Source organism: Cannabis sativa, chromosome 4, assembly GCF_029168945.1.
Source record: "Cannabis sativa cultivar Pink pepper isolate KNU-18-1 chromosome 4, ASM2916894v1, whole genome shotgun sequence".
NCBI lineage: Eukaryota > Viridiplantae > Streptophyta > Magnoliopsida > Rosales > Cannabaceae > Cannabis > Cannabis sativa.
The window spans coordinates 13,719,687-13,741,031 of record NC_083604.1 but is presented as its reverse complement, the minus strand read 5'-3'; the positions used below and the strand labels follow the sequence as shown (position 1 = coordinate 13,741,031).

Sequence of the window (21,345 nt, the reverse complement as noted above, 5' to 3'; positions counted from 1 at the left end):
CATTTCAGAAAAGAAGATAAGAAGCCTCAGCAAATGATATCATGACACGTTTCAACGCAGATCCAGAAAATGGGAGAATCCATGTGTTTCGGCAGCACAGGATTAAAACAGCGCATGTATGTACCTCCATTCTCCACTGCACTCCAAAGTCACTTTCCTTGATCTGGATAAATTTACCTAATAATAACCGTTTCAATGTAGCATGTTCTTTTGTCCTGTGAGGATATTTTCGTCATTTCAATTCCCTAGGATAATACCCTTGAACCAACCATATCTCACAACAAAGTCTGCCAGCGTGGCACTCGGACAAGAGTTTCCTATTCTTCTTTACTTTTGGAAATTACAATGACTTAACGCCGTTAAAACCGTTTCAACTCCATATTCCGTAATCTAGCTCTTTTCACGTGTTTGTAGGAGCTAAATATATATTATATTTTTTATAAAGGGAGAAATTATTCGGTTATTATTATCTTTTATATTGTATATATATTTTTGCTTTATTTCTTCTTTCTTTTTGTTCTGTGTGAGTAAATTCTAATACAAACCGTCCATTTCTTCTCGCCGTTTGGTTCGAACCCCAAATCAATATCTTCTCTCTGTCTCTATCTCTGGCGAGGGCTTCGAATCTCGCCGGAGAATCGCGGTGGCTCGCCGGGAATTCCATAGATTCCGACGGAAGCTTCTAAGAATTTTGACGGAGCTGAAGAAAAAATAAGAGGAAAGCGTGTGGTTTTGTATCTGAGCAGCAGCGGAAGTATAAATAATTTTGAAGAGAGAAAAGTAAGAAGAAAAGGATAACTGGTTTTAGTTTTGGGAGAGAAGAGGAAGAAGTTAACGTGCAATGCAGGGAAAAAGGGCATCAAAGAAGCTTTGGAGGATCTTACACGGCACAGATGCCTAGATGATCCCTTCTGCAATTTCCTTGGCGTATGCCGTAATTTATTCTATTTTTTAAATTTATGTTTTAAAGTTCCTTCCTCCTTCTCGAAAAGATTATAACTTTCCTTCCGAATTTCCCATTTCTATGTTTTCTCCTCTCTTCACATTTCAATCTACACCGTTTTTCCTCTGATCGCTACCTTCTGCACGTCAAATTTCGCTTTTCCTCAGGTAATTCAGACTCTCCTTTGTTTTTTCGGGTCCTATCTGCTTCTGATCTTTGCTGATCTTGTGGATTTCAGGCCTATAGTAGCACTTTAACATCATTTCCTGCTATATGCATGTTTAGATTGGGTACCTTTACTTTCTGTTCAAATTTTTCAAGGTTGTTAATGCTTCTCAATTCTCATAATTGAATTATATGTATCCGAGATCTTAAAGTCAATCACTTCTTTTTTATATAATTTTTAGCTTTTTTCGGAAGTAATTTTGCTATGTGCATGTTTTTCTTTTTCTCTTCCCTTGTGGCCACAATTATAAATTATCAAGTTTTTGATAATTTTTGTTTTTTAATGCAGTTAAATTTGATTTTTGGCATTTGAAGTGTTAATAGAGAGGTGTGCACTTGTTTGTGGATTTGGGAGATAGATGAAATTTCATTGAAACAGTTTGATATTTAGGAATTAGGGTTTTTTAAGCTTTATCATCATGCCATCTGAAATAAGAGACCTGCAGGGATTGTCTTCCTCCTACTTCTCTGAGGATTCATGTTTCCCTAACGAGGTATACTATTGACTTTTATGGAAATTAATGTCTTCTTTTGACTGTTGGTCTATTCATTTATGTAGTTAAGTTTGTTCTGTTATGGAGAACTCGTGCATTGTCCTAATGCTATATTGAGAAAACAAAATTAATTATTCTTATCTCTGTTCTTGTAGAGGCAAGTTGGTTTCTGGAAGTCCGAAGGCATGCTCCATAACTATGGTTCGTTTCCCCTTTCTGTTAGATGCTGCCATACTGTTTATTTTATAAAAAGCATGCAATTGTAGTTTGTTTCTTTGTTATCCTTAAGGCTCAACTTTATTAGAAAAAATATGTTTAGTTAATTGATTTGAAGTGCTGTTAATTAATATGTTTCTTGCTACCTTGTTTGCAAATGTAGAAATTACATTTCGGTTTTGATTCTCTTTGGTCTTGAATGTAGTTCTTTTTATGGTTAGTCGAGTGCATTAATTGAGAAAATCTAGTGAGTTAGACACGTTCGGTGTGACATTTTCCGATTTTGCCATTGGCATTTAAAATATATCTAGATCAAGGCCCTGGCGGCAAACTATATAGGGTATTATTTATGTTTTTGCCAGATAGAATTGTTTCATATTGGTGTTATCACATTATTTTCACGTAGTATTCCAGATATTTGTTGTTGATTATTTGAGCATAGTAACAAATATAACTTGAGTAGGTTATAATCCTATAAAGCCTAGTTTTAAGGGTTGTTGGCTTCCTATTATTAAGTTCGATTATGCATAGGGACCGTTACTTCATTTAGTTTGATGAATTGGATTCAGGACATAATTATTGTTTAACTTGTATGGTAACTTCATAAATGTTCGAATGTGTTATTAGTCATTCGTTTGTCTTGGAAGTTGGCAACTGTGAAGTGTGATAAGTTTTATATACCATTGCTACTAAAAGATATCACAATACACACACAAATACATTTATATTTGTATTATTTTTCTACACAGCAGAATATTTTGATTTTGTTTTTCTTAAACTAGTATCACCTATAGCAGCATATTCTGATGGAATATTTAAGGTTTTCATTGTCATGGGTGTATACATAGACTAGTCAAGTCATTATTTTATTAAAGGTTTCAGGCTATAAATCTTTATAGGTAAATTTATGAAGTTTTGTTACTAGTGTAAAATATCAAGGAGCTCAAAGTTTATTCATTTAATAAATAAGGTGTTTAAGCATCAGCACAGAAGGAAGTACACTCTACTAAACTCTTTTGCTTGGGAAAATAGTTTACTTTGGGACATTATAAATAAAGGGCTTTTGGTTATCAGGGTTATTACTTCTGAAATTTATAGTTAAGGTTTTTGCGTAGTTTAGGAGTTCAGGACCGTTATTCATAATTTATTGGCTGTTTTTGCATTTTATTAAGATGTTGGATCAATTATATAAAGGTCACTAAATTGTGGGGTTTCAGGGATCTACTAAAATGTGGTTGTTATATATGTGGATTTCACCTTTCATAAAATTTTCTCTGTTCTAATATTAAAGTCCCAAGACTCACAACTAAACCCTGAGCTCGTGATATATATTAAATGTATAGAACTTGTACTTGTGCCTCAATAGTTATATTTGTATTTGGATGGTAATATATTTATTATGTAGCACTATAAATGGCAATTGATGTGAATCTTTAGTTGTAGCCAAATTTATTCTCTTTTCTAGTGAAAGCCCAGTTTTAAAAGGTTTATGAATTTAAATTAGGGACCAAAAGATAAAATCATAGAATAAAGAAGTTCTTATCTTTTTTTGGCCTAACAGTTTTATCATTGTTCCCATATGATAATACATTTATATATTTTTGCGAAGAAAACTTGAACAGGCTGTCAGATTATGGCTCCTTTATTTTAGTCAGTAATAATTGGTAGACAGAGATAATGGTGCATTTAGTAGTAAATCTGTTAAGCTCTGTGATCTTAAGTATAATATTTTCTAATTACTTTTCTGTCTCTCTATGAAATGCTATATTATGTATGATGATTACTAAAGTCTTTTTATAAATCTTGATTGATTGTTATGAGCAGCCAATGAAAACTCAGTTGCATCATCATCTCTGGATAAGCACTTACCAGTGGAACGCTTGAATATGAAGCCTATGGAACAACCCAAGTCTTTCCTAATGCGGGACCAGAATGTGAACGGTAGCTTAAATAGACTTGCTGTTGGAGTGGAGAGAGCAGCTAGTCATTCCTTGCCTTCGTTGAAACCCACAGACCATCCAGTTGTGCAATCTAGTACAAAGGCAGAAGCAGCGCCATATTTTGTGGAGGGTGGAAAATTCAACGCAATGGGTTCTCAGTATGAGAGTAGCCTTTTCTCAAGTTCAATGACTGAGTTGTTTAGTCGTAAGTGTAAGTTTTCTCCACAATGCTTATTTAACACACACAGATCATAAATATATTTATATATCTATATTTATTTAGTGTGTGTGTGTGTAGCTAGTTGCAAGCTTGACCTCTTAATAGTACTATAATACTATCTTTGATGATGTTTCAGATTATGATACTGCTTGCTGACTTGCTAAACAATGCCGTTTTATTTACAAGATTTGTTTTTGGGTGCAGTGAGATTGTCATCAAACAATGGTCTATATGGTCATTCAGTTGACACTGTTGCTTCACATTACGAGGAAGAGGAAATAATTGAATCCCTTGAAGAAATAGAGGCTCAAACCATTGGGAACCTACTTCCTGATGATGATGACTTGCTCTCTGGAGTTACTGATGGGCTTAATTATAATATCCAATCAAATGGTGGGGATGATATGGAGGAGTTGGACCTTTTTAGCAGTGTTGGAGGAATGGATTTGGAAGATGATGGTTCATCTCCTGGACTAAAATGTAGTGATTTCCCTGGAGTAGTTTCTAATGGTCAGTTAGGGTTAAGTAATGGTTCGATTGTTGGAGAACATCCTTATGGAGAACACCCTTCTAGGACCTTGTTTGTGAGAAACATAAATAGCAATGTTGAAGATTCTGAGTTGAAAACCCTATTTGAGGTGTGCCATTTTGCCCGTAGTCTTTGAAATCTAGTTAACATGTTATCTATATATTGACTTTTATTAAAAATGATTGAACTTGCAGCAATATGGAGACATCCGGACTCTTTATACAGCTTGCAAGCACCGTGGTTTTGTTATGATCTCCTATTACGATCTAAGGTCAGCTCGAAATGCAATGAAAGCACTCCAGAATAGGCCATTGAGGCGTCGGAAGCTCGACATACATTACTCAATTCCAAAGGTGAGCATCCATTTATGTCTTCCTGATACAGGTTGTTTGACTATCATTATACTGTTATAAACTGGTGATCTTTTATTATTCCATGTCATACTTGAACTTTGCTGTTGTATTTTAACATTGGTATATTTTATTTTATCAGGAGAATCCCTCCGAAAAGGACGTTAATCAGGGTACTCTTGTAGTATTTAACCTCGAATCTTCTGTTTCAAATGATGAACTTCGTCAAATATTTGGTGTTTATGGAGAAATCAAGGAGGTGCGCCTTGTATTTGTTATTGGTGCACATTGTAAATACTTTGCTTGCTTCTAATGCACTGTAATTTTTGTAACTTTTGTTTCTGGATGGCAGATACGTGATGCCCCACACAGAAGTCATCACAAATTTATTGAATTTTATGATATTAGAGCTGCAGAGACTGCTCTTCGTGCATTGAACAGAAGTGATATTGCTGGAAAGCAGATTAAACTAGAGCCAGGTCGTCTTGGGGGAACAAAATGGTAGTATTTTCAAAGTCCAATTTCTCTGTCTTGTGATTGTCTTTTTTCATTTTTCATTGTTTAATTTATCTTACTCAATTAAATGCTAATTCCAACTAATATGATGTAAATGTACGTAAAGTGCATCTGTACATTTTTCTTTCTCTACAAAATCTATATGGTTTTTGGATATTGATGGTTGATAAGACCACAGACAAATTCCACGTCTACATTTTAATTGCTACTTTGATCTATTTACTAAAATTCTTTTTGTTTTGTTTTTAAATTTCAGTTCGGGGCAGCAGTTACCTTCGGAGTTGGACCAAGATGAATGTAGTGTTTATTTGCAGCAGAGTAGCCCTCCTATTAACTCAATCACTGGCTTTTCTGGTATGGTTTTTCTATCACTAGGAATCATGCTTGACCCAATTTATGGGCAGACAAGTTATATTTATCTTGTCTAACATAAAATATTCTAACTGGCTCAGTTTCACTCGGAGCAATTACATCTTCTGCCGTAGATAATGGGAGTACTATAGCTGCTCAGAGTGCAACACAAAATCCATCCCTGGAAGCTGCATTTCATCACGGGATATCTTCTAGTGTTCCTAACAGCTTATCCTCTCTAGTTAGAATTGAATCTCTAGGCAATCATGCTGGCCTTTCAGAATCCAATCATTCATCGGGGCCACTAAAGTTTGACATCCATGGAACATCACCTTTTCATCCTCATTCACTGCCAGAGTATTATGATGGTTTAGCCAATGGCATCCATTGTAATTCTCCAGGAGCTTTGTCTTCTGGCATCAATCCTAGACCACTAGAAAGAATTGAAAATAGACAATTTTCCCGGGTTAACTCAAACTCAATGGAACTCAATGAAAGTGGTAAGTTCAATCATTGTTGTTTTTCAAGATTTTTCATTGATTTATACATTTCAGGTTTTAGAGTTTAGATGGTTCCCTGAGTGTGTGCTACATATGACATTGCTATCCATGAACCAGCAATTTGTATGTGCCTTGAAGAAAACAGAGACATATGCATTTAAATAAAGTTTTCTTTATGTATTAGTATGGGCAGGGGTGCAGTCTTGTGAGCAAATCCCTAGAATGTAAAAGGCCAATATGAGAGACCTCCCTCTCCCAATTTAAATCTTTACTCTTTAAATCTGCCCATATTCTTTCCTTCCTTCAATATTTTCTGTATAAAACTTTTTCAGTGCTAGCTCAGCACCAACCTCCCTTGACACTCACAACAACTACCTACCTCCAAGGCTTCTTACAAACATCACGAGTGTATTCACACACTAAGCATAACATGACACACTTCTCCTATTGGTTTTTCCTATGTCTCATATATGTAAAACGAAAGAGATATCACAATTCTTGTTCATAAATGCTCAAAGTCAAATCTTCTAAACCTTTGTTTGCAAGTTGAGTCAGTTCTGTATCATACACATTGGTTGGACTGATTTTTCAGTAGTAGAAAAAGTTTTTTTTTCAGTTTGATTTGGTTTTTCATTTCATTTTTTTTTTATCTTGATATCCTTATATTCTCTTCCCCAGTTTTTGGGTCTTCTGGTAGCGGTAGCTGTTCACTTCCTGGACATCATTTTACTTGGAGCAACAACTCATATCACCCTCAACCTCCAGGTATGATGTGGCCAAACTCACCCTCATTTGTCAATGGAGTTTCTGCACCACATCCCCAATCAAGGGTTCATGGACTGCCTAGGGCACCATCTCACATGTTGAACCCGGGTTTACCTATAAGTAACCACCCAGTGGGGTCGGCACCAGTGACTAATCCTTCTATCTGGGATAGGCGACACTCCTTTGCAGGGGAATCCCCTGAGGCTTCTGGATTTCATCCTGGTTCCCTTGGGAATATGAGAATGTCAAACTCTTCCCATTCTTTAGAATTTGTTTCGAATAACCTCTTTTCACATGGTGGAAACTGCATGGACTTGCCAATTGCTTCAAAAAGTGTAGGACTTCAGTCCCATCATCAGAGGTGCATGTTGTTTCCAGGTCGAGGCCAAATGATGCCAATTATGAATTCATTTGATCCTCCTGGTGACCGTGGTAGAAGTCGTAGAACTGAAAGCAACTCTAATCAGCTAGACAACAAGAAACAATATGAGTTGGATGTTGACCGTATAATGAGAGGAGATGATAAGCGAACGACACTAATGATAAAGAACATTCCTAACAAGTAAGTATTTTATCACCTTAATCCTGGAAGAATGTTGAAATTGAAAATGTCACATTTCTAAGCAAAATGTCTATATTGTTTCTTATCAAATTGGAGTTGGTCCATATGATACTGTTATGCAATTGTGCTTTGAACATTTTAATTAATATTATTAGGATTTCTTCGCAATGGTGTCGCCAAGTCCTTGAAATATTTATAATAAACCATTTCACTTTGAGTCTTGTTCTGAGAAGGATTTTGTTGTTTAATTTTAGGTATACTTCCAAGATGCTTTTGGCTGCAATTGATGAGCGCCATCGAGGAACTTATGATTTCATTTATCTACCTATTGATTTTAAGGCAAGTTCTGATTCTTGTTTGGATCACTTCTTGTAATTAATGTGTAGTTGATATGTTGGTGGATCTTGAAAACTTGACTTGCTACCTTTTAATTTGACGTTGCTATGACCCGTCCTAGTATTAATAGACTATATTGTACAATTGTGGCAGAATAAATGCAATGTGGGGTATGCATTCATCAACATGACGGATCCAACTATGATTATTCCTTTCTACCAGGTTTGTTTACTATCAGCTCAAATAAATGCAAAAAGACTTGTAAAAAGAAACTTAGTTTAAAAGAATAAATATACTGTATAATATTTTTCGTATTTGGCAGTCATTTAATGGAAAGAAATGGGAGAAATTCAATAGTGAGAAGGTTGCTTCATTAGCATATGGTCGCATCCAAGGTAAAGCTGCTCTGATTGCACATTTCCAAAATTCAAGCTTGATGAATGAGGATAAGCGATGCCGACCCATTCTTTTCAACACAGACGGGCCAAATGCTGGTGATCAGGTATGATGAGAATGATACACACCTTCGATGCAGTAAGTGATTGAATATGATTGATTGATTAATCTTGTGTTGTATAATATAGGTACCATTCCCAATGGGGGTGAACGTTCGTATAAGACCTGGAAAAGCTCGAACAAATGCATTTGAAGAGATCAATCAAGGAAGTCCACCAAATATGGGACATGGGGGCGATGATTCTTCACAAGGAGAAACATCTACTTGTTCTGCAAAGGAGTTGGATTGAGCAAAGCCACTTTTTTTTGTGGGTGCTAACCTTCTTATTGGACTGAGTACAACTACTACTACTACTAATCTGCGTCCTTGCCTACTACTACCTGGTGACTGAAATAGGTGGTTGATTCAATAGAGGAACACTTAGCCAACTGTGCTAAGTAGTTTTTCAGTTTTGTCGAGATATTTCTTACTGAAAATCTTAACTTCTTATAGCCTATCATATCCTATCCTAATTCTTGATATTTCTCTTATTGGAAAAAAAAAAAAACCGAAGGAGAGAATCATATCGTATCATAGCTTCGGAAATTTTGGATGAGTAAGTACTACTACTAAACATACATCAAGGAAAAAGAAATTCAAACTTGTATAGGAGGAGTTCGTTCCATTGTTTGTGTTGCAGTTTGAGGATGCTCAACTGCTTTTATGTTTCCTTTTTTATTTTACTTTTTTATATAAATTATTTTTTATTGTGGGGGCTTGGAGCATTGGTGCCCATATGTAATGGCTCAGGCCTCAGATGTTTCTGAGTGGTGGTGATGAGCTCGTCTTGAAAATTTTGATTTGAAATGACGTACTGTTGCTGCTGTTAAGACAATGGGTTTGTAAGTTGTAACCTGCTTACAGATTTTTCTTTTTAACATGATCTATAAGAGTGAAGAATTGTTTGCCAAAATGGTCTCACTAAGATTGATTTTTCATCTATAAGCCTATTTGGCTCAAAGCTAAAAGTAACTTTGTCAATAAAATGCATTTTGAAAGGTGTCATGTTTTTGTTATCCAATAGTCCTTCCCACCCACTGAAATGTATAATCTTGAAAAACAGTATTAGCCAGTATCTTTTTAACACCTGAGAGTGTTGAGTTTTTACATCACAACTTAACCAACTTTGGCATTTGCATTGCACAACACTGAATGTCCTTGTCAACCTGTTATCTTCAAAACCTTATTCACTAACCTGTGATATGGAGATATAAGCAAACAATTATTAGTACCACCTACCAATAACAAAGTTTTACTAACGTAAAAAGTCCAATTATAAGAATATTCAATGGATGAAGCAATCTATCAATTGGAGGCATTTAAGTTTGCTTTCTCTCTTATACTGAAATGCATTGTGTAAGGTGCACTGCTCCCATGTTAAAGTAATGAAGAAAAGGGAAATTGCAGACAAACTTACAAGAAAAGGTGAGTGTCACTTCTGATAGAGAATGTCATAGTGACCAGGGCGATACAGCAACGTAATAAAAGGACTAGCTGTCCCAGAGCTACTACTAGCAATTGGTTTATCACCAGCAACAGTAGGCCGAAAATCATGATGATTTACACTTACACCACCAGTGTCACAGGAGCTGCGGTCTAAGTACACAACACGAATGGGCACACCCAGTGCATCTGAGAGAGCTGTAATATGAACATGATCGCTCTCTTCCCCCATAGGTTCCACTGACAACTTGCAAAACTGTAACAAAGATCATTCTTAAAAGGGAGAAAATGCTCATAGCGTGAAAGGAAACATTGAAATTGCCTTTTAAATAATACTGTTACTATTGAATTGACTGTTAGAGGTTCAGGATATCAAACAGACCTGTTCCACTGTTCCATTGCTTAATCCCAGTATAAATGGCTCAAAAAACTCTGAGCGCTTGCGTATTTCACCAGAAGTAACAAATCTGAAAAACATTACGACTAACCAACCAAATCTGTCAGGAAATTTAGTCAAGAGCAAAATCACAACCGTTGTGAATTTAAAAGCTACTCACCATAGTCTGATATCGATTGATCCCGACTCCTGGATAGTAGCTCATCATGGCTGTGCAAAAAAATTATATCAATATACACAAACTCAAAATGTAGCATCACTTAGGTTTTTATTTTGTTCAATTCAGCATCTGCTAGTTTATCACTGTCAAATGGAACTGCCACAATTAGTAACCAATACCTTACAGAAGTTTCAGTTCCTTGGAGAACACTTTCCAGTTGATCAAGAAAGAGCTGAAAAAAATTCACCAGTAAAAATGTCGAAAGTTTCTGTTAGACTGTTATAGTTCTGTTAAATAGTATATTCAAAAGCCTATATATACCCAAAAGCCTCCTAAATCCTTTCCACAAATGACATAAGAAAAACGAATCTCAAAACTCTTGCCATTGAGACTTATATATGATGAATTTTGTTCGACAAACACAATTGAAATTCTCTAAAGCAATTGTCGTTCCATTTCCTTTCTACTAAAACAGGTGTTAATGAGAACACATCCTTGCTTATTCTTACATTTAAAAAGTATAGGATTTATTAAGAAATTAACACACTAAAACTAAATAATATGTTCGTGAGTCACTATGATGGAAAACATGCAAATACAAGATGCAGACATCTACAAAGTCACAGTCCTTCCAATATCTGATTTCAATGATTGATTATGTATTTCTTTTTTTCTTTCTGAAATGGAGCAATTCTTGCTAGTTGCGAATTCCTTCTAAAAATAACTGAATGAAACAATGGTAAATACAAATAAAAACTTACCCCAAAAAAATCCTCAAAAGTAAACTCTGCATAACCCAAGCTCTGGAGTGTTTTCCTACATTGTTCAACATTGGCTTTGATGCGTTCAACTTCAACTCGATCTTGCGACATCAAAATGTGCTCCTGTTTTAGCAGACAGATTAGTAGCAGAAGTTATTTTCAACATATCTGCCTTCATCAGTCAAGAAGCCAAGAAACTTTTAATTGTTACAGAAACAGAATGTCAGCAGTGGACAAATATGCAATGTAGAAAGATGCAGAGTGGACATTGATCTTATACATACAAGATATGAAAACATAAAGCTTCGGTAGAAGCAATTCCCATCACCCCGTGTTCTCCGAATGGCCGCATATTGTTCACTAAGCACCTGAGAAAAGTGATATGTAGCATTTCAGTTTCTCTGCATCCCAATAACATCAATCACAACCTTTGAAAACATACAGAACTCAACCCCCAATAAAAACCTTAATTTTTTCCAACAAGATAGTGCTGCCCGATTGATATTCTGTGGCTAATGAGGAAAGGGGTTCCTGCAGTTGTATTTATCATCAGTATGGATATCCAACAAGATGAAAATGGGCAAGGAAGGTAAAACCAAGATGATGATTATAAAATTAGCGTCTGGGGAAAATGAATGCGATCAAGAATGGAGAGGAAATGATGGTATTTGCCTTGCCTTGTTACCAACAAATGGAATTTTATCGGCCTCATCAGACTGGATTAGGGATTTTTGGTTCATAATATCGTCATCAGGAAAAGTATCCCATTCACCGAAGTCGGAATTGGAAAAAGATGACTCCACTTCCCCATCCGCTGGTAGTCCTTCCTGATTCTGCATTGTCTTCTTAAGGGATATAACGTAGCATAAAGAAAATAATCAGACGGTTTTCTTTGGTTAAAACAAAGCCCATACAAATAAATTTTACATATTTAACAAAATTCCCCAAGAAAAACCCCATTATTTTCAAGTTTTTGTAGTGATAAACTCAAATCTCAAACAAAGAAATCAAGAAATGAAGTGGCCTACGCTAGCTTCCCCCATCTTTTGTTTTCTTTGTACTGCGATATTCAATAAACATAGAGATCGTTTCGGATGAAATGCAAAATTGAAATATGGTTGATCGTGATGGAATTGAATGGAAGCCCTAAAAAGAAGAAAATGAACATGAAGAATTGCATACCAAAAGAGAGTGGCGGGAGATCTCTGATCTGAGAAAAACACCAAATGGATGGTAATCGTCTCCGTCTCCGTCTCGGTCGTCGTCTTCTTTCTTCTTCTTCGTCTTCACTCTCGTTTACTACCACTGTTACTGCCAAATTCTATTTTTATACTTGCAATTCATTGTAAATATAATGTCTTTTTTATTTTTTTTTATTAAAGTAAATATATAATGTCATTATTCAAAAGCAAAAGGGAAATTTATTTCATCCCAAACATCTTTAAAGAAAAAAAAAATAATTTTAATTTTATATAAAATTTATATTTTTAATTATACTAAGTTTTTTCAATTTTTTCTTCTAATTTATATTCTTAAAAAATATACCTATTAAATAAAATTAAATTATATTTTAAATATTATGACAAAAATATAAAATAAAAAATTATATGAAATTTTTTTAGAAAAAAATAAAAAAAATATATATACATAAGTTAGAAAAAATTATGAAAATAAAATTAAAGTAAGTATTGAAATTAACATAAAATAATGTAAGGAAATTTTTTTTAAAAAAAAAATATTAAGAGTAATTTTTAAAAAATTATTTAAATTTATATTTTTTTAATAATAAAATGTATTTATAATTTTATAGGGTGCATATAGAAGTCCCAAAAATAAAAATGATATTAAATATAGGTTATTACCTAAGTGAGGGCATCCTTTTTGCTCCTATACGATGAGAGTAATTTTTTAGCCATTGATTTTGCATTTGATGGTTGTAATTTGATTAGTTATAATAGAGTTGGATGTATTTTATTCTTTTCATTATTATTATTATTATTATTATTATTATTATTATTATTATTTATTTATTTTTAAATGTAGTCACGATTATGAGAATTAAATTTTCATAATATTTAAAAATTAGAATATGAAGAGAACAAGTAAAAAATGTAATTTATAGAGCAAAAATATAATAATGTTAAACATCAGAAAGTAAAAAAAAATAGCACCAATTTGTGTCTTTTTCCTTGTATTTTTCAAAACATCATTTTATTATATATTTAGGACATATAGTACTTGTTTTGTCGTGATAGGTGGAGACATTTTATTGTACATTGATGGATGATCCAAGGTAATAAGAAAGTATGGAACATGATAGTAAAAGTAAAAGTGGAACCTACACAATTAACATGTCTATTTAAATTTTATTAATATTTTAATAATTAATCTTCTATTTTCTTTTACTATTTTTTTAGTTTATGCAAATTTTTCACTTTTAATTTAGATTTCTTTTAAATTAACAAAATAATAATAATAATAACAATTAGTTTTACTTTTTCTTTTTGAATAGTTAGCCTTTTTTTTTTTTTTGTTTTTACATCAAAAACATTTGTATGATAGTTTGGAGACATACACTTGGTCTCTTTTTTACATAAATTTATTCTAATGAAGCTAAATTATTATGTGGAAGTACTCTTAACGATTATACTCCATAATGAAAACCATTATCCTTACTAATTTAGAAACAAAGCCAATTTTATTTTTACCAATATTTATAAATTCAAATCTCATATTTCAAAGTGTCTCTAAAATATTATGGATCTATATTTTGTGAAAATACAAAAGTTACTTGTTGATTTCAAATTTAGTTAACTGACAGCAAAGTTTTATTTATGATTGACAATCACCGCATGTAAATTGTAAAAGTAAATAATAAAATTGATAGAACGATTTATAGAAGTTCAGCCCCTTGTTTTATGGGTAATAACCTACTCCTATTTTTGTTATATTAATTTAAGAGATAACACCACGCAGATTACAAGTTTTGACCTTGTAATTTCTAGCTATGGCTCTCTTTGAATGTTACAATGATGAGAACTGATGTATAACACTTCTAAACAAGTGAGATGAGAAAATAGACTAAGTGTCTAATGACTAGGGAATGGCGTGTGAGAGAGGAGTGAGAGTGCTCTAGGGCTTGAGGGACTTGGAATTCAGGTCCCATCTCACTTTACATAATGCCCTTTATATAGTTTTAGGGCTTACAAAAGATCAATCTTTAAGTAAGTAAATATCCCTTAAAAATAGAAAAAACCACTCTTAAGTTATAAAAATAACTAATTAATAATCCTTAAAAGATAGGTAGATAATTTAGGGTTGAATTCCTACTTTCGTGGATTGTTGGAGTTGCCCTATCACTGAAATCGAGTTGTGACCCGTCCAGAAAGATGGATGTGGACCCCACCATTCAATTAGGCTTCCTTTGGTGCTCTTTATCTGTGCTGGCCGACCTATCTTTTGCTTGGGGCTAGCCGACACATAGACTTTCTTGGTCGGCCAGGGTGTGGTCCAACCAAACCCTCATGGTTGGCCAGTTTCTCGTAACTTGATCTTACCCAAGTGTTTGGATTCCTTGTCAATTGATGTATTGTGCATGGTGACTTTGGTCACCTACTGACACGTTGTATTCCATGTGGCATCGGTCTTGCCTACATGGACATGGCACGTCATGTGGGTAAAAATTTAGATAATTGGATAGCTGTAAAGCACATTCTCAGAGGTTCACTGTGGAAATATAATTCAAGATCCCATCTGAATTTGCACGCATCTTTTCAATTCTAGAATTAACACATAAAGGAAACCAACATTTGATCAGTTTGAAAAGTTAAGATTCTATAATTGTAAATCATGTTCCCAGCCATCCGCATTATTAGATTCTCAAAACAAAAGTTGTAAGAATCATCTTCTCTGAGAAACTTTAACGAGTGAATCAAAGAAACTAATAATATGAACAAGAGTTCATGATAACTTCATATTTAGGTCTATCCACTATTGGTCATCATTATGATATGAATTAGGTCTTTATGATAAACGTCAAGTTAATATATGTTGGGTTTTGTGCCCTAAATAAAACCCATTGCAATCTGATTAGTTATCAATTTAAGAGATTTGAAGTGATTTATGTTAACATGTATTTTTCATGCTTATGGTTTAATATATATATATTTAATATATGCACAAAATCAGTTAAGTCCAGAACATATATTTATTCACAATTACAGTATTGTCAACACAGTGGAATGTGATTGTGATTATATGATTCAAAAGACTAAGTCCCTATTTCATCCGTGTTTTGGATTTACACTGATGTGATAATCAGCAATGAAGTATACTTACACTTGGAGTAAGTGTTATGTTCTTTCCAAAATATTGGTAAAGTATACTAGTTTCGAATGTATGGAGTATACATTGGACTGGACCGATATTGAACTTAGTTAAGATATTATAAACTTACCGTTGTATCTTTCCAAGTCAATATCACTAGTTGATCTTAGATCAAAAGAATCTTAATCCTGATATGCTTAGGCTCAATCTCAGGAGTGTTATTCATGTTCTTTGATTTATTAGTTAAGCCTACTTTTGGGTTAGGATGATAAGTATATTTTGGGAACATGATAGTATGACTGAGTGGGAGCGCTGAACATAAATATGGAATCTATAGCTTCTACTGGTGTATAGAAGTCAAGTGATGATTCCCTTCGAGCTTAGCTAAATAGAAGTAAATGGATGAGCTCTTGTTTCAATGACTATATCTTAGATCACTAAAACATCATTTACAGGTAGCTAAGTATTTTAAGGGGCCAAATACATTGAGGGGTGAAACGGTAAATTTATCCCTTCTGGGTGTAAATCATCTATATAGAGGATCTTTGATCAAATTAAGATTATAACGATGGTTAAATGAGATAGCGTATCTATATCGTGGAACATATAGAACGCTCTATATAAGTCTGAGAGTACAATTCCAAGTTCTAAGAGTGGATTCAATAAGGAATTAATAAGTTAGGGAATTTACTCGGTAAATTCGGTTCGGCTTATTGGAAGCTCAGTAATATAGGTCCATGGTCCCCATTCTAGTTGAGACCATACTGCTTGTAAGACTCAATAATTGATTTATGTTTAATCAATTATAATTCTAAAGTTAGACTATGTCTAGTTTGAGAATTTTCACCAAGCAGCGGCGAAATTGTAAAGAAAAGAGATTCTAGGTTTATTTATTAATTAAGAGACTTTATATGTCTAATTAATAATTATGATAAATGACAATATTATTTAATAATCTATTTTAGTTATTAAATAATTAGTTTTGGCATTTAAATGGTTAGAATTGGAAAATTGGCGTTTTTGAGAAAATAGAAATGAAAATTGTGAAAACTGTAAAATTCCAAGTGAGGCCCATTAACACCATGGCCGGCCACTTGTTATAGCTTTTTCCAATTATTATTTTCATTATTTTAATGCCAAATAATTACTAACCTAAACCTAGTAGTTGCCTATAAATAGAAAGTGATGGCTCACACCAAAATAAGAGTTTTTTCAGTCTTTCAGAAAAATTGAGCCACTCACCTTCTCTCTATAGCCGACCCCCTCTCTCTCTCTTTTCTTCTTCCAATTTCGAGATACCCTAGTGATAGAGTAGTGCCCACACACAGCAAGTGGTACCTCAATCATAGTCTGGAAGATCGTGAAGAATCCAAATCAAAGAGAAGGACATTCAGACTCAGATCTTGATAATACTCTGCGACAGAAAGGATACAAGGGTTAGAGATCTGAGTGGAAGGAGACATATTATTCCGCTGCAACCAATGTAAGGTTTCCTTAACTTTATATGTGTTTATTATCGTTTTAAAAAGTTCATATTTAGGATGTTAAATAACATACTTGTGAGTAGATCTAAGATCCTGGTAAAATAAATTCCAACAATAAAGACAATTTCATTCATGTTGGTCTTTGTCATATATAATATCTATTATATACATCATCTTCACGTAGATGTCTCACGACATCAGTAATTTGAATCAAGATTACTTGCAATGTAGAACAAGCATAAGTGAACAGTACTAGCAACCATTAATTAAAGATTCCATAACTTTAATATATTGTTGATTATTTTATTCATAGCTAAGTGGTCTTAATTATTTGTACAACTACAAGTCACAACCTCATATATGAATAAAGAATTTTCCGATATTTAATACAAATTATTCAATAATAAATATTAATAATTTAACATTCAAGCATATATCAAAATGTTCAACTCTTTATTAATAATCATAAATGTCTTTACAGGCTTTTTAGGGCATAAACCCTAACAGTTATTGTCACTAGTGGCTCAACTTCTATCCACTTAGTGAAGTAGTCGATTGCGACAACGATATATTGTACTCCTCCTTTTCCCTTAGGAAGTTGACTGGTGAGGTCTATTCCCCACATAACAAAGGGCCAAGGAGACTGCATCAGTGTGAGCTCGTTTGGTGGAACTCTCAAGATCTTTGAGAATCTTTGGCACTTGTCACACTTTCTAACAGAGTCCATTGAATCCTCAATCATGGTAGGCCAAAAATACCCTTGTTTGAGTATCTTTTTGGACAAGCTTTGTCCTTTAGCATGATTGCTGCAAAAACCTTCATGCACTTCCACCAATAGCCTCTTGGCTTCTATCTTAGTGGCGCACCTTAGAAGTGGCATTGAGAAGCTACATCTGTACATTTCTCCATCTAGGATTAAATATTGAGCATCTTTCCTCCTTATTTTTCTTGTTTTGTTCTTATTTTCAAGCAAGATTCCAGTCTGGAGGTATGCTGCAATGGGCATCATCCAGGTTGGACTGTCATCTAACATGTCTATTTCTTTTGAAATAGTGATGGTTCTTTTAAGAACTGTATGGGCATCAAATTTGCCTTGTTGGTTAGGGTGATACTTGTAAAATAGGCGAGTGCATCAGTCAGCATTCTCTTCTTTGGGGACTTGCCTTATAGTATAGACTTTGAGCAAACTTAACAAGTATTGCATTTTTCTCAAATAGGCAAACAAAGTGTCCCTAAAATATTATGGATCTATATTTTGTGAAAATACAAAAACTACTTGTTGACCTCATATTTAGTCATCTAACAGCGGAGCCTTATTCATAATTGACAAACACCACGTGTAAATTATAAAAGCCAAAAATAAAGTTAACACAACAATTTATAAAGGTTTGACTCCCATGTTTTAAGGGTAATGACCTATTCTCCTTTTTATTGTATTAATTCGAGAGATAACACCACATAGATTACATGCTTTGACCTTGTAATTTCTAGCTATGGCTCTCTTTGAATATTACAATGATTAGAACTGATGTATGACAGATTCTGAATAAGTGAGATGAGAAAATAGACTAAGTATCTAATGACTAGGAAATAGCGTGAGAGAGATAATGAGTGAGAGTACTCTAGGGCTTGAGGGACTTAGAATTCAGGTCCCCTCTCATTTTTCCTAATGCCCTTCGTATAAGTTTAGGGCTTACAAAAGATCAATCTTTAAGTAAATATCCCTTATAAATAGGGAAAACTACTCTTAAGTTACAAAGTAACTAATTAATAATTCCTAAAAGATAGGTAGATAATTTTGTGGATTGTTGGAGTTGTCCTGTAACTGAAATTGAGTTTTGACATGTCTCAAAAGATGGTTGTGGACCCCACTATTCAATCGAGCTTCCTTTGGTGCTATTTATCTGTGCTGGCCGGCTTAACTTTTGCTTGGGGCTGGCCGGCACAAAGACTTCATTGGCCGTCCAGGGTGTGGTCTGGCTAGACCCTACTGATTGGCCATTTTCTCGTAACTTGATCTTACCCGAGTGTTTGGATCCCTTATCAATTGGTGTGTTGTACATAGTGACTTTGCTCACCTACTGACACGCTATATTCTACATGACCTTGGTCTTGTCTACGTGAACATACTACGTCATGTGAACAAAAATATATAAAAATGTATTGAACTGTATTTTTTTATAATTATCTTTTGCCATAATATTGTGGTTTAATTGAAAAAAATTATGAATGTCTCCTCTGTCTAATTCCATTTTTTTGTGTTATTTAATTACTCTTTTTTAAAAGGAAATTAAAGATATAATTAGAGAGAACTAAGTTAAATCATAAAAATAATTAAAAGTTATAATTATTTTGATAAACTTATTTTATACTTACAATATAATAATTATAAAAAATGGCAAAAATTAAAATAAAATAAGAACCACTAGATTTTTTATTTCATAATCAAAAATAAGTTATTTCAAAATAATCATAATAATAAATATTTAAAAAATACATTGATAATATATGTTAATTAGGTTAAGAGGAAAAAAAACGAAATTTAATTTTTTTGGTGCAAAAAAATTTTAATTATGAAAACTGTAAAAGAAAACTTAATAAAAGAGCTCTAATATAATAAGTGAAGAAAAAAAAATTATAAATATAATATGTAGAAATTTCATTTTTAATGCTTAAAAAAATACCCTTTAACAAAATTTAGACTCCTAATTAATTTATACAATTTAATGCTATTGTTTTCAATTTCTACCCAAAATACCCTCCCTTTCATTTTCCTTCTCTCTTTGTCTCTTTCTCTTTCTCTTCCTCACTCTCTCTTCCTCTTTCTCGCACCACTGAGACACTCAAACTCAGGCACCGACACCACCAACCACCACCAATGAACCTTTTCTCCTCCACCACCGAACCTCCTCATCTACCCAAAACTTAATCCAACAACCCCCAAATCTCACCTACCCAAATCTTTCTCTCTTCTTCCTCCTCGGCTTCTCTCAACCATCATCGTCATTCGCCACCGCCCACCTAACCCTCCCCCAACCAGAAGCTCATTGAATTCGTATTTTTTTGACACATTAGATGGTGGTGGAAGGTATGATTTCCTGGCCAAAATGGGATTATCGATGGGTTATCGATACTTTATCGATAGTTTATCGATGGTTTTGTCTGTGCACTGCTTTTCTTGTGTGCAAACAGAAATCATCGATAACCTATCGACAACTTATCGATAAATGTCATCGATATACTATCGATAACCTATCGACAAATGCCATCGATAAACTACCAATAACTTATCGATAACCTATCGATAAATGTCATCGATATACTATCGATAACCTATCGACAAATGCCATCGATAAACTACCGATAACTTATCGATAACCTATCGATAAATCCAATAAAAAAAATAAACACGAAGATGAAGATTAAGACGGAGACAGCGGTTCGGGGCCTCTGGGTTTTTTGATGCTTGAGTGCTATGGAGGTCGGACCGGTCTTAGGCCTCTGGGTTTCGTCTGGGCTTTTGAGTAGATGAGGAGGTTCGGTGGTGGAGGAAAGGAGGTTCGGTGGTGGTGGTTGGGTGGTCTCGGTGCCTGGGTCTGGTTGGTCTCGGTGGTGCGAGGAAGAGAAATAGAGAGTGGAGAAGAGAAAGAGACATAGACAGAGAGAGAAGGAAAATGGAAAGGAGGGTATTTTGGGTAGAAATTGAAAACAATATCATTTATTTGTATAAATTAATTAGGAGTCTAAATTTTGTTAAAAGGTATTTTTTTTAAGCATTTCTCTTTACTTTTTGTCAGTATTAATTGTTACATGTGTTGTAATGATTTTTTTTAAGACTGTCATTTTTATAATTCTGATATGTTTGTAGTAGCATGTTTACTTCAGTGTATTGAGTTACATGATAGTTAACTTATACTGTTAAAAGTCATCTAAATCTATGGCAAAAAAAATGTACTTATGGTATATGGACAAAACAATAGTGCTTATTATAGAAATTTTCTATATATTTAATATTTATATGTGTTTAGAAATTGTTTTATGTGTTCGAGAAAAGTTATATATTTAACCAATTGAGAAAAAAATTGAGACGACAATAAAATCAGAAATTTTTTTTCTTGAACTTTCACATAATTTAGGGAAAAAATATTAAAAAAAAACTAAATTGAACGTTTAAATCCTTAATATCGTTAAAATAATTCTGCAAAAAAATAATATGAAGTGCGCTCTCGTGATTGTTCTTATTTTATAAATTTAACAACATAGATAAGTAAAAATATCACTAATTCTTTATAATTAATTAAAGAAAGAAAGAATGAAACTGCCAAGAATAC

The 21,345-nt window shown here is 33.7% G+C and overlaps 2 protein-coding genes across 6 annotated transcripts; one reads left to right on the top strand and one right to left on the bottom strand.

The window, feature by feature from the left end:
- Positions 1–417: 417 nt before the first annotated feature.
- Positions 418–9,356, top strand: LOC115714012 (protein MEI2-like 4). Of its 4 annotated transcripts, none has more exons than XM_061113301.1 (16): positions 471–1,110; positions 1,182–1,233; positions 1,458–1,662; positions 1,818–1,863; positions 3,703–4,029; positions 4,243–4,676; positions 4,762–4,920; positions 5,060–5,176; positions 5,270–5,418; positions 5,690–5,787; positions 5,886–6,284; positions 6,963–7,611; positions 7,866–7,950; positions 8,101–8,169; positions 8,270–8,449; positions 8,532–9,356. In XM_061113301.1, the coding sequence occupies exons 3-16, from the start codon at positions 1,588–1,590 to the stop codon at positions 8,691–8,693; spliced, it is 2,949 nt and encodes a 982-aa protein (XP_060969284.1). In that variant the 5' UTR covers positions 471–1,110; positions 1,182–1,233; positions 1,458–1,587; the 3' UTR covers positions 8,694–9,356. The 4 variants fall into 4 exon arrangements, with proteins under 4 accessions (XP_030498373.1, XP_030498377.1, XP_060969284.1 ...); XM_030642516.2 differs by lacking the exon at positions 1,182–1,233 and having other exon boundaries at positions 472–1,110; positions 1,458–1,496; positions 1,615–1,662; XM_030642513.2 differs by lacking the exon at positions 1,182–1,233 and having other exon boundaries at positions 418–1,110.
- On the bottom strand, positions 9,347–12,582 carry LOC115714014 (OVARIAN TUMOR DOMAIN-containing deubiquitinating enzyme 1). Of its 2 annotated transcripts, none has more exons than XM_030642519.2 (10): positions 12,387–12,582; positions 11,882–12,049; positions 11,670–11,735; positions 11,489–11,572; positions 11,205–11,327; positions 10,623–10,675; positions 10,444–10,493; positions 10,269–10,369; positions 9,861–10,142; positions 9,347–9,638 (listed from the first exon to the last, which is right to left on the bottom strand). In XM_030642519.2, exons 2-9 carry the CDS (start codon positions 12,041–12,043, stop codon positions 9,876–9,878), a joined length of 906 nt encoding a protein of 301 aa, XP_030498379.1. In that variant the 5' UTR covers positions 12,044–12,049; positions 12,387–12,582; the 3' UTR covers positions 9,347–9,638; positions 9,861–9,875. The 2 variants fall into 2 exon arrangements, with proteins under 2 accessions (XP_030498379.1, XP_030498380.1); XM_030642520.2 differs by having other exon boundaries at positions 11,882–12,046; positions 12,387–12,558.
- Between the last annotated feature and the right edge of the window lie 8,763 nt (positions 12,583–21,345).

What these genes read in the sequence shown, in the direction of transcription:
- LOC115714012 (XM_030642513.2), top strand. Translation starts at nt 1,588, where the DNA reads ATGCCATCTGAAATAAGAGACCTGCAGGGATTGTCTTCCTCCTACTTC. An exon ending in ATTCATGTTTCCCTAACGAG is followed by an intron (nt 1,663 to 1,817) that starts GTATACTATTGA and finishes CTGTTCTTGTAG; the next exon opens with AGGCAAGTTGGTTTCTGGAA. An exon ending in TGAGTTGTTTAGTCGTAAGT is followed by an intron (nt 4,030 to 4,242) that starts GTAAGTTTTCTC and finishes TTTTGGGTGCAG; the next exon opens with TGAGATTGTCATCAAACAAT.
- LOC115714014 (XM_030642519.2), bottom strand. Translation starts at nt 12,043, where the DNA reads ATGCAGAATCAGGAAGGACTACCAGCGGATGGGGAAGTGGAGTCATCT. An exon ending in GGAACTGAAACTTCTGTAAG is followed by an intron (nt 10,494 to 10,622) that starts GTATTGGTTACT and finishes TTTTTTGCACAG; the next exon opens with CCATGATGAGCTACTATCCA. An exon ending in TCAATCGATATCAGACTATG is followed by an intron (nt 10,370 to 10,443) that starts GTGAGTAGCTTT and finishes TTGGTTGGTTAG; the next exon opens with TCGTAATGTTTTTCAGATTT.